Raw genomic sequence first — 13533 nt, 5'->3', positions numbered from 1 at the left:
AAACTCACGAGTGGGCCCACATCAATGTGGGGGCTCCTCAGTGTAAAGCCCTGGCGCTTTCAATTGAGAGATAATAATGATTAAAGAAAGCAAAAGCTAGCCACATTCACCCAGCTCAATCTCTTTTCAATTTAGCTGTATTTTTTTTATTCTAAGGGAGGGTTGACGAAAAGTGTTGTGGGTTTGAGTCCGTTTTTTTTTTATATAATCATCAGTTCTCGCCATTCCAGCCCTTCCCATATTCTGGTTTGGACAGACATCCATCTGCTGTGCAAGTGTCAGCCATGGCCCAACGGAGAGCCCTCTAGCCCGAGTCTGAAGCTTGTGGTGAATACCACACCAAAGACTTTGAGCACTAAAGCTAGGCTGAGACTCCAGTGCGGTACTAAGGGAGTGCTGCACTGTCAGCTGGTCTTTTAGATGGACGAGGCATTGAAAGAAGGCTCCCTCAGGTGGACATGTACAATCCTACAGTATTTACTGGAGGGGTTTCCTCGCCTGATCGATGAGTGGGTTCAAAATGGTTAGTGTTGCCCTGCCAACATAGATGAAAGCAAGCTCAATCACAGACTGCTGCAGACACAACTGGGTCAGTGAGCCCAATGAAGTTCAGCGACACTTGAAATTATTCATCTGGTTTCCTGTTCAGTTTCCCTGTGGCGGTTCGGCCTTTACAACGCATCATAAATAGAAACAATGTGCTCCCAGCCCTGCCCCTCAATCTGACCCTAATAGACCTACAACAACTTGCATTTATATAGCTCCTCTATCGTATTGAAGCATCGCAAGGTTCTTCACAGGACCATCTCCCACCAAAAGTTGGCGCAAAGGCCCATTGATTTGCAAGGGGGGGGTTGGGAGAGAGAGAGAAGAGGAGAGAATTGGAGATTTCTAGGGGTGGTTGGGGGAGTAGGGAGAAGGAATCAAGCAGAAGTGGGAGAAAGAGTTGGGGATCAAAATTGGGTGGGGAATGTGGAGTGAAATAATGCGTTGGATCAACTCAACCTCCTCCCTGAGAATTATACAGTTTAAGGTGGTACATGGGGTTCGTGTGACTCGGACCCGGGTGAGTGGGCTCTTCCCAGGGGTAGAAAATGTGCAAGTAGTGTGGGAGGGGGCCGGCAAACCATGCTCACATGTACTGGAGGTGTGTAAAGCTGGAGAGCTTTTGGGAGGTGGTGCGCGAGAGCTTGTTGGGGATTGTGGGGGGGCTAGGATGACGCCGGACCCTAACCCCCACGGCGAATTGTGGGGTGTCGAAGGTGCCGGGTTGCAGGAAGGGAAGGGGGCCGATGTCATGGCTTTCGCCGGATTGCCCGGCGACGGATATTATTGAACTGGAGGACGGCAGCGCTGCTAGGGGCCGCAGCTTGGTTGGAGGATTTGAATGGTTTTCTGAGCCTTGAGCAGATAAAGTTCACCTTTAGGGGGTTGGAGGAGGGGTTTGTATGTACCATATTTAGTTTAAGTTGTGTTTGACTGTGTTTGGAATCATAATCACTTTATTAATCGGTGGGGGGGGGGGATTATAGGAGTGGAGGCGCATCCATTTTTGGCCTCCAAAGCAACCCAGTGAAAATGGGCATGATTTTTGGAGTAAACTGATTTGCATCAAAAGCAAATGCAGAGACATTTAATGTCAAGGCATTCATCAAAGGGTTGAAAAGAAAGTGGTTTTAACTTTGAAAGTCGCAGACATTCCGAACATCACAAGTCCGAGGAGCATTTTCTGTAATTTAAAACAGCATTGAAGCGTTTACTGCAGCCCATCTCTCAGCACATCAGGTTTTATTTTTTTTACAAAGTTCCCACTCAACATGGATTAAGATTTCCTAAAGTCTGTGCTGTGGAAGTGTGCGTCTATAGTGCTCTTTCTATCGAGTCAGAAAGCCATGGCTCTCACTGCAGGGACTTAAACATGGAATCTGGGCTGATTGGGGGGGGGGGGGGGGGGGGGGGGGGGGAGAGCTTTTACAGATGGATGCAAGAAGTTCCTGTGATATTCTAAGAGAATGGGAGCTGTTCTCGTGTCCTGGCCAATATTCATTACTCGACCAATACTGCTTAAAACAAAAATCCGGCCATGAACACAGTGCTGCTGTGGGAGCTTGCTGTGCACAAAATTAGTCACCGTATTACTTTCATCACAACAGTGACTACACTTCATAGAATCCCTACAGTGCAGGAGGAGGCCATTCGGCCCATCGGGTCTGCACCGGTCCTTGGAAAGATCACCATACATAAGCCCACACCTCCAGCCTACCCCGTAACCCAGTCATCCCACCATTTGACACTAAGGGGAAATTTAGCACGGCCAATCCACCTAACATGCACATCTTTGGGCTGTGGGAGGAAACCGGAGTACCCGGAGGAAACCCACAGAGACACGAGGAGAAAGTGCAACTCCACGCAGACAGTCGCCCGAGGCTGGAATTGAACCCGGGTCCCTGGAGCTGTGAGGCACACTGCTAACCACTGTGCCACCCCCTTCAAAAGTGCTTAACTAATTACAAGGGCTTTGGGACGGTATGCAATGGTGAAAGGTGCCATTATAAATGTAAAAATTGAGGCAAAGGGAGGAAACTGAAAAGGGTGGGAAAACGTATTTACAAAAACGATTTGGGTTATAGGAGTTCTTAGCTACAGAGAAGCTCAACTGTCTGAGCAAGACAGTGTGGGCCTAACAGTGGTCCTTTAACCTTGCCTTAAATAGGCTCATGAACTAATTTCATCGACCACAGGAGAGGAGGATTAAAGCCATCTGGTGAAGCCGGGCCTCTCATCGCAACCTTCTTTCAATCGGCAATGAAAGGGATTGTGCACAAGAGGAGAACACAGCCCATTATTCCATCCAAAGCTACTTGTCCACATATATTTAAACCTAGTTCAAAGCGCTCCAGCCATCTCCCACATCAGTATGAAATACATGAAACAGAAACCTGTCCTGCTATTTCAGACCCGTCCTTTCCAGACCATTTGAGTGAGCTCACTGATGGATAGATGCTTGTATTGGCTGAAGGAACGTGTGCCATTTCCAATTGCTTTGGACCAGTCTGCTAGCCAACTGCTTCTGGGAAAACACTGTGTACGTCAGTGCACAATACGGATATATTCAGCAGGACCAGGCAGCATGTGGGGAGAGGAACAGTGCTCATGTTTCACATCCACAACCTTCCTTCAGTTTTGAAGAATGGTCAGAAATTTGAAATGTTAACAAAGTGCAGCACGGCGGGGTAGTAGTCAGCACTGCTGCCTCACGGCGCCAAGGACCTGGGTTCGATCCCGGCCCCGGGTCACTGTCCGTGGAGTTTGCACATTCTCCCAGTGTCTGCATGGGTCTCACCCCCAAAACCCAAAGATGTGCAGGGTAGGTGGACTGGCCACACTAAATTGCCCCTTAATTGGAAAAAAAAAAGAATTGGGCACTCTAAATTAAAAAAAAGGTAAAGTTAACCATTTCACTTTCCACAATTGTCTGACTTTTGATCATTTTCTGCTTATATTTTGGTTTTCGAGCACATATAGCATTATGCCTTTTTGTTTGTCACGTATGCTGCGCTTTTGTAATTTCTGTACCATCTCTTCGATGTAATTAGGTGAAGGGGGTCAGGCAAACAGGCCGCAAAAACTTAAGACACGCTGAAGCAAGCAAGCATGCAGGATTTTGAAAACACCTGATAAAGCGACGGTAAAAAAGGTCACAAGATGGAATAAGCTGCACTACTGGAATTGAATTAACCTTCTCCTGTCTGCTGCAATCCAAACATCATCTTCCGGCTTCTCCCATTGTACTTGGGGGGTCACCACCATGTTGGTTGATCACCATTTTCCATCTCCTCCCGTCGATCTCCCATTCCACTTTCAATCCCCCTGCGTTCAAGTCTTTCGCCACTGCAACTTTCCATCTGGTCTCAGGCCTTCCTCTTCTCGTTCTACTTGGCAATTCTATCTCCATCATTCACCTCACCATATTTCCTCTCTCTCCCTCCATCACAGATGACTGTACCAATTCAATTTCTTCTCAGCTAGTTTCTTCAATGCTCCCAAATCTTCACCGACACCCCTGATGCACTGGTTCCTGTTCTTGTAACTCCACAGATCCATCTCAACATCCACATCTCACTAATATCCCCCTGCCGTTCCTCTTTTCTATAACAAGGCGGATCTCACGACTGTCTTGCAGATTCATCCTTTCAGTTTCGACAATACTTTTCTAACACACTTCACTGCACGTCCTCCAATTACTTCGACCAGAGCTAATCTCCATCCCATACTTCCCATCTTCTGCCACCACTGACCCAAGTACAGAAAATTACTCACCTTCTTCCAAGTACAAAGTACAAAGAACAAAGAAAATTACAGCACAGGAACAGGCCCTTCGGCCCTCCCAGCCTGCGCCGATCCAGATCCTTTATCTAAACCTGTCTCCTATTTTCCAAGGTCTACTTCCCTCTGTTCCCGCCAGTTCATATACATGTCTAGATGCCTCTTAAATGATGCTATCGTGCCCACCTCTACCACCTCCGCTGGTAAAGCATTCCAGGCACCCACCACCCTCTGCGTAAAAAACTTTCCACGCACATCTCCCTTAAACTTTCCCCCTCTCACCTTGAAATCGTGACCCCTTGTAACTGACACACCCACTCTCGGAAAAAGCTTGTTGCTATCCACCCTGTCCATACTTCTCATAATTTTGTATACCTCAATCAGGTCCCCCCTCAACCTCCGTCTTTCCAACGAAAACAATCCTAATCTACTCAACCTTTCTTCATAGCTAGCACCCTCCATACCAGGCAACATCCTGGTGAACCTCCTCTGCACCCTCTCTAAAGCTTCCACATCCTTCTGGTAATGTGGCGACCAGAACTGCACGCAGTATTCCAAATGTGGCCTAACCAAAGTTCTATACAACTGTAACATGACCTGCCTACTCTTGTACTCAATACCCCATCCGATGAAGGCAAGCATGCTGTATGCCTTCTTGACCACTCTATCAACCTGCGTTGCCACCTTCAGGGTACAATGGACCTGAACTCCCAGATCTCTCTGTACATCAATTGAGTATTCACGCAATATTTTTACACATTCACTCCGAGTAAGGACACGCAGTCAGTGAGGGGAAACTTCGGCATGAGTGAGACAGAGACCGAGCGAGTATATTTGGGAATTTTGTTCAAAGTGGGAATTTGGTGCATTGGGGAAAAGGCATGCTTTAGGAAGGTTTGCTGCAAGAAGTGAATCTTGGAATAGAGTGCTTGGAGTTGTGCATTGAAGGGAGTTGAGAGGAAGGGAAAAATGTGCTGTTTGCTTTCTAACTATCGTAGCCTACAGTAAGTGGTCTTACTCTGCTACGGAAAGGCTAGTTATTCAGTGAGCATCTGGACAGGGTGACTAAGTTTATTCTATTCCTAAAGTTCAAATAGTCTAGCAACTGATGGTAAAGATAATAAAATATATAAAAGCAAAAGTAAAAGGCACAATTGAATATAATAATTAAATAAGTTTGATTAGAACACACTAAGGACAGGTACTTGCAGCATGTGGGAGCTCCTGGGTGTCAGTTTGGCCCGGGGCAAACACGTCTGCACAAAGTGTTTGAAGTTCGAGCAGCTTCCGCTCAGAGATTATGAGCTGGGGGGCTGAACGACAGACACTGCGACGCGTCAAGAAGGGGGAAGTTAAAAAAAAATTACTGCGGATGCTGGAATCTGAAACCAAAACAGAAAATACTGGACAATCTCAGCAGGAGTGACGGCATCTGTGGAGAGGAAAGGGAGCTAACGTTTTGAGTCTGGGTGACTCTTTGTCAAAGGGGAGGTTACCTGGCCTCTATGTAAACGGAGGCAGTCACGCCTCCTAGGACAGGGTCATCTGATTTGGTCAGTGGTGAGGGACGGGAGAGTGTGACTGCAAGTGAGGCAGGTAAGGGACTCAGACACCAGGAGCACAGGAACCTCAGCCTTCACAATGGTTCAACATGTTTGAGTTTTTTCAGCTTGCATGGATGAAAGTGAGGGCTGCAGCGTGGATAAGCTGCCTGACCATGGCACTGTGGGACAGGAAGTCATTCGACTAGAGGGAGCAAAAATGAACAGCGGTTTTGAGGGATATTGGCCCTTAACTTCTTCAGAGTGGTAATTTCCAGTGGATTGTCACTCTTGACCGACTTTGTAAAAAAACAAATTTAGAGTACCCAATTGCTTATTTCCAATAATGGGGTAATTTTAGTGTGGCCAATTCACCTACCCTGTACATCTTTGGGTTGTGGGGGTGACCCACACAGACACTGGGAGAATGTGCAAACTCCACACAGACAGTGGCCCGGGGCCATGATCAAACCCGGGCAATGGTGCTGTGAGGCAGTAGTGCTCATCACTGCACCACTATGCCGCCCACTCTCGACTGACTTATGAAGAAATTGTAAAGCCCTCGTCTTGCCCAACCTTGGTGAGACAGAAGCAATGAGGTGCAGCTCTGGCTGAATTGGCTTAGAGTAACTGGGAAGCAGGAAACAAAGGAATGTCCCATTTTTCTGGCACTAGCTGTCGTAAAGGAGATGTTTAAAAGGGCAGCTTAAAGGGAGATGCTAAGTTTCAAACATAGATGGTTCAGACAATTGGAGGGAAGCCAGGAAGGAGCGGAGAGGTGAGGTGGGAGAGAGCCGCTTTTTTTTTGGCTGGCGGGCGGGCGGGGGGGTCCGGTGCTTAAATCGTTAGTCTGGAATTAGAACTGATTTATTTCCATTGACCTCTTTCAAAGTAACTATCAGGGTAAAACTGCGCAGTAGGGATTCTATGATTTTATCCACTGGAGTTAGGAGTGAGAGAGGTGACTTAATTGAAACATAAACGATCCTGAGGGGTATTGACAAGGTGGATGTGGAGAGGATGTTTCCTCTTGTGGGAGAATGTTCTCAGTCAGAGGGTCATGAGCCTTTGGAACGCTCTTCCTGAAAAAGTGGCAGAAACAGAGTCTTTGAATATTTTTACGGCAGAGGTGGATAGATTCTTGGTAACCAAGAGGGGGTGAAAGTTAATTGGGGGTAGGCAGAATGCAGATTGGAGGTTACAATCAGATCAGCCATGATCTTATTAATGGCAGAGCAGACTCGAGAGGCTGAATGGCCTACTCCTTGTACGAATGATACTTTTCCCTCGGCTCAATCCAAATATTAGTGTGCTTCAAAATTTAAAACCTCAAATGAATCGCCGTGTGTCAGCCTCAAAGTATTAAGTGATCCACTTTCTCAGTGAGCTTTTGGCACTTACCCTTCGCCAAGTTTCTCCAACACATCGAAGACCTCTTCCGGCTGTTTGGTCAAACTGTCCTCGCTCAATTTCTTCAGAGACCTGTTGCGGGGAGGAAGAAAACGCACACTGTAAAAGACAATCGCAATATTGGAAGAAATTCAGAATTTTGCTCTCTGTTACCTAACCCTCCTTTTGTCACAACTCTCATAACTATTTTAAATTGACACGACGGTAGTGATTGCCTCTCTAAATTAAGTTTATCTGTGTGAAGTTTGCACATTCTCCCCGTGTCTGCGTGGGTCTCACCCCCACAACCCAAAACGATGTGACGGGCAGGTGGATTGGCGATGCTAAATCACCCCTTAATCGGAAAAGAGAGAACTGGGTACTCTAAATTTATTTATTTTTAAAATTAACTTTCTCTGCTCTTGTTAAACTCTAAAGCACGATCCTATCAGCTCTCGTACTCCCTGAATTCACAGTAGTTCCATTCTTTACAAGGGCCCAAAATCGATGGAATTCCTTCCATTTCCCAACCTTCTAAATGTTAAAAGCAGTAAACCCAAATCTGGCATCATCTGATCACTTATTAATAAATAAATGCTTCCATTAATAGAGCACCACAAGCATACCAAATCGCCTCAGTACTTTATATGATAGACACTTCATTGACTATGTATAATTCCAGAAAGAAAAGATATAAAGCTTGCATTTATATACTATCTTTCAGAACTTCAGGGCAACCCAATATGAAATGAAAATCGCTTATTGTCACAAGTAGGCTTCAAATGAAGTTACTGCGAAAAACCCCTAGTCGCCACATTCCGGCGCCCGTTCGGGGAGGCTGGTACGGGAATTGAACCGTGCTGCTGGCCTGCCTTCGTCTGCTTTCAAAGCCAGCGATTTAGCCCAGTGCTAAACCAACCAATATGTCTTCCAGATAACTACATACTTGAAGTGAAATCATTATTGCAATGCAGAAAACACGGCAGCCAATTAGCGCACAAGGTGGGGCAGCACAGTAGCACAGTGGTTAACACAGTTGCTTCACAACTTCAGGGTCCCAGGTTCGATTCCCGCTTGTGTCACTGTGTGTGGGGTCTGCACGTTCTCCCCACGTGTGCGTGGGTTTCCTCCGGGTGCCCCGGTTTATCATAGAATCCACAGTACAGAAGGAGGCCACCTGGCCCATCGAGTCTGCACCGGCCCCTACAAAGATCACCCCACCAAAGCCCACACATCCACCCCACCCCAGCAACCCCCACTTAACAAGCCTTGGACACCAAGGGCAATTTAGCATAGCCAATCCACCTAACCAGCACATCTTTGGACTGTGGGAGGAAACTGGAGCACCCGGAGGAAAACCACACAGACACGGGGAGAACGTGCAGACTCCACACAGTGACCCAGCCAGGAATTGAACCTGGGACCCTGTAGCTGTGAAGCAACTGTGCTAACCACCATGCTACCGTTTCCACCCACCGTCCAAAGATGTGCAGGTTAGGTGGATTGGCCATGCATGCTAAATTGCCCCTAGCGTCCAAAAAGGTTGGGTGGGGTTACTGAGTTACGGGGATGGGGTGGAGGCGTGGGCTTGGGTGGGGTGCTCCTTCCAAGGGCCGGTGCAGACTCGATGGGCCGGGTGGCCTCCTTCTACACTGTAAATTCTATGAAAATAAATGGAAATGAGACAAATGACCTGATACTCTATTCCTTTAGCACCACCAATACGTTTGAGATTATACCTGCCAAGGAAGATTAAAAAGGCTGGTGGGGTTCATTTCACGACAAAACAGAATGATGAAGGGTGACCTGATTGAAGCCTTTAAGTGTTCAACTGGGAAGCTGTAAAAAAAAACCCTACAATATGTGGAAGAAACCAAAACTGTGGACATAAATATAAGAGTATTATATTTAATAATTTACCTACTCCATGTGGTTTCAAGTTCCACATTCCAACCACTCCCTGGGTAAAGACGCTTTTTCCCTGATTTCCTCAGTGGATTTAATAATAAAAGTAATTTTTATTATTGTCACAAATAGGTTTACATTAACACTGCAATGAAGTCACTGTGAAAAGCCCCTAGTCGCCACATTCCGGCTCCTGATCAGGTGCACAGAGGGAGAATTCAGAATGCCCAAATTATCTAAGAAGCACGTTTGTCGGGACTTGTGGGAGGAAACCGGAGCACCCGGAGGAAACCCACGCAGACACAGGGAGAAGGTGCAGACTCCGCACAGACAGTGACCCAAGCCGGGAATCAAACCTGGGACCCTGGCGCTGTGAAGCAACCGTGCTAACCACTGTGCTAACGTGCCGGATTTAAGTAACAACATAGATGCATTTAAGGGGAACTTGGATAAACACAAGAGAGAACGGGATAGAAGGATATGCTGACAGGGTGAGAGAAAGCTCAAGTGCAGCATAAGTACTATCATAGACCAGTTGGGCAGAATGGCCTGTTTCTATGCTGTATTTCCAAATAATGTTTTGGTGACATCCTGCTTCATCGTTAATGGGCCTTGGCCCTCTAACATGGTTTTCCAAAGAGCAAATAAACATATTTCAATTTGATGCCCGATTCTGACTGGCTTCTATTTTGATCACACAATCATCTTACAGTGAACATGTTCTAGGCACCATCTGCTGTCTCTTGGGACACAATATGTGATTAGAGATGCCACCTGATATCCTTGTGCAACTAAAAATGGTGTTTCTACAACTCAAGGCATAAATTGACATGCACGAGTTAATGGGAAACAGATGCAGACCATTCTATGCATTCTATCGTACTTAATCTGCTCAGCTCCTCACATCCTTCAACAGCCTCACACCCACCAGGCCCCTCACACTGTCCCTCCACTAACTCCCATCTACCCACACCTCACTCCTCTCAGCCACCCGCTGCTACAGAATGATGCCTCGCAACACGCAGCCCAAGCCATTGTTGAATTTCTTCATTGGGACGATCCTTTAAAGCAGAGAGGAGGAGGAGTTTCTTCAGCCAGAGGGTGGTGAATCTGTGGAACTCTTTGCCGCAGAAGGCTGTGGAGGGAGGCCAAATCACTAGAGTGTCTTTAAGACAGAGATAGATAGGTTCTTGATGAATGAGGGGATCGGGGATGAGAAAAACATCAGCCTTGATTGAATGGCGGAGCAGATTCGATGGGCTGAGTGGCCTAATTCTGCTCCTGTGTCTTATAGACTCTCTGCAGTAACTGCTTTCCAAAAAAATTGTAGATAAAAAAGTCTGTGAGGAGAGTGTAAATATCTCTTTAATGTGACTTATCTTATCTTCTCCCAGAGACATGAGCAGCTGGCAAGTGTGATGGCCGCAGCCTCAGGGGAAACACTAAAGAAATGTAGTCAGTTGCTTATCAGCCAGCCTCATACTAGAATCACCCTGCCTCTGATGGGTATGAACCCTGTAACTTTGCTCATAATTTGGCTGCAAGTGACATTCCCAGAACACTATCGGCCGTGTGCACGCCCAAACGAACCTCAATGTTCAGTGTGCAAGCAGACGGAGATCATAGATTCCTTCCTGTGCCTTCCCAGCCTTGCCTGTAGATAGCGCAGAGGCTAAACCTCAATGACATCAATCATCCTCCCAGTAAACCTCCCAGTCCCTGTGGAACACCAAACAAGACTTAATTACATGTTAACTAAAGCTAAATGTTTTATCAGACTGTGTGCATCAGTGCAAAACTGTGCCATGTTAAAGCAAAGTGCAAATGGAATTCATTTAATTATTCCTATTTATTTTTGAATGTAACCTCCGCCCACTCCATTTAAAATGCACGCAAAATGGCATCATTTAAAAAGATAATTTTGCCATGCTTGCTACTTCAGCCCAAGTGTTGTTCCGTTGGGAGAGCACAGTTTTGTATCTGACCGATCCTCAGGACCGGGGCAGGCAGACCTTTCTTTGATTCAATACAGAGCACTGCAAAGCTCAATAAAGAACCCACTTCAGAAATCCCCAGCCATTCAACAGTTCTCTCTACTCTTGGCCCTGTAGTTCCCAAGTTTAGTTCCTGAGTTTAACCACCACGTTCAGTGCTGGAGTAGTGGTTAATGCTTCAGGTTAGCAGCTATGAAGCTCCCTGGTTCAAATCTCACTTGTAGCGGATGTTGGGTCCATTAACGCTGCAGCATCTCCCTACAGTGTGCTTCAAGTCTGCCTAGACAAATGATTGTGCCGAGTACTACCTTCCTTTCCTTCCCAGTGAAATCCAAGCTCTCTGCCGTATCACCAACGAACATTCACTTTTTGGGTGGCACGGTAGCACAGTGGTTAGCACTGTTACTTCACAGCGCCGGGGACCCGGGGTCGATTCCTGGCTTGTGTCACTGTCTGTGCGGAGTCTACACTTTCTCCCCGTGTCTGCGTGGGTTTCCTCCGGGTGTTTCAGTTCCTCCCACAAAGTCCCGAAAGACATGCTTGTTAGGTGAATTGGACATTCCGAATTCTCCCTCAGTGTACCCAAACAGGCGCCGGAATGTGGTTACTAGGGGCTTTTCACAGCAACTTCATTGCAGTGTTTATGTAAGCCTACTAGTGACACAAATAAAGATTAGATTTCCCTAGCTGTATCAGGTGTCAACCTTGGCTCAGTTCGCTCCTCTGGGTCACGTTTATGGGTTCAAGTCTCATAAAACCACACAAGTCTAGGCTGACACCCCAGTCCAACATCAAGGGAGTACTGCACTGTCGGAGGCGTCATCGTTTGGATCAGATGATAATCCGAGGCCCAGTCTGCCCTCCCTGGAAGGTATAAACGATCCTAAGGTTCTATCTATTGGATAGAGTATATTACAACATGCGGCTCCTAACCCAACAACCACAATCTGTCTGTTTCTATCTATAGGGGGAAAACTGATTCCCCATTTAATGCCCATCACCTACATACAGTTAAACACAACAAATATACAATCAACACCAGAAGTGGAGCAGAAAGTTCAGCCAGTATCGTGATTAATGTTTTAGCCTTCAAACAAATTCAATGAAACAGATTATCTGCTCATTATCGCATTGTTTTTTGAGAGAGTTTGCTGGGTGCAAATTGACTGCCATGTTTTCTACAACAGTAACTACATTGTAAATGCTACATTGACTGCGAAACACTTAGGGCTGTCCTTTCTTTTTTATTTTTTTAAGATTTAGAGTACACTAGTATTTTTTCCAATTAAGGGGCAATTTAGCGTGGCCAATCCTCCTACCCTGCATATCTTTGGGTTGTGGGGGTGAAACCCACGCAAACACGGGGAGAATGTGCAAACTCCACACGGACAGTGACCCGGAGCCGGGATAGAACCTGGGTCCTCAGTGCCATGAGGCAGCAGTGCTAACCACTGCGCTGCCCCACTTTGGGCTGTTCTGAGGTTGTACTATTCGTCAAGAGGGGGTCGGTTAGCTCAGATAGCTAGACGGCTAGTCTGTGAAGTTGAGCGACATTAATAGCGGGTTCAATTCCTGCCGGCTGAGGTTATTCATGAAGGCCCCGCCTTCTCAACCTTGCCCCTCGTCTGAGGTGTGGTGACCCTCAGGTTAAATCACCACCAGCCTATGGTCATCTGGAACTATGGCGACTTTCACTATTTGTGGCTTGCTACCCATAATAAGCCTGCAGCTTTTCCCCAATCGCACTTTCCCGCTAATTTCTCTTTAAAGGTACATAGAAACACAGAAAGTAGGAGGCCATTCAGCCCTTCAAGCCTGCTCTGCCATTCATTATCATGATGTGGAGATGCCGGCGTTGGACTGGGGTGAGCACAGTAAGAAGTCTTACAACACCAGGTTAAAGTCCAACAGGTTTGATTCAAACACGAGCTTTCGGAGCGCAGCTCCTTCACCTGAGATTCACCTGACATTCACCTGAGGAAGGAGCTGCACTCCGAAAGCTCGTGTTTGAATCAAACCTGTTGGACTTTAACCTGGTGTTGTAAGATTCATTATCACGGCTGATCACTTTTCACAAAGAGATGACAATTTTTGAAGAATGTACAGACATTCAATACTGGAAGTTACTACACAAGAACACAAAGAAATCAAGAAAATGTTCACATTTCTTTGCCAGTATTGTAAATCATTTTTCATTCTTGAACACTGCTTTTGGAGAATCTCACGGAATTGAAAAGAGGAACAAATCTGGCTGACATATTTGAGCCTGGGACTACACAAATCTGAAACAGCAGGAGGAAACAGTGGTGCCTAATACCTGGAATTCCTACGAACCTACTAAAACGGTGCAGACTCTGCCCAAAATTCAGCCCTGCCAA

The 13533-nt window shown here is 46.4% G+C and overlaps 1 protein-coding gene across 1 annotated transcript in view; it reads right to left on the bottom strand.

Annotated features, from left to right (window-relative positions):
* Positions 1–13533, bottom strand: part of LOC119969163 (serine/threonine-protein kinase 3/4) — a 155179-nt gene that overhangs the window by 119956 nt on the left and 21690 nt on the right. The window contains exon 2 of the mRNA XM_038802390.1: positions 7269–7349. Within this exon, the coding sequence (XP_038658318.1) occupies positions 7269–7349 (81 nt within the window). The remainder of the gene's footprint in view (positions 1–7268; positions 7350–13533) is intronic.

The sequence above is a fragment of the Scyliorhinus canicula genome, chromosome 7 (assembly GCF_902713615.1).
Source record: "Scyliorhinus canicula chromosome 7, sScyCan1.1, whole genome shotgun sequence".
In the NCBI taxonomy this organism is placed as follows: Eukaryota; Metazoa; Chordata; class Chondrichthyes; order Carcharhiniformes; family Scyliorhinidae; genus Scyliorhinus; species Scyliorhinus canicula.
The sequence above is the reverse complement of the archived record's forward strand: the minus strand, read 5'-3'. Positions and strand labels throughout refer to the sequence as shown.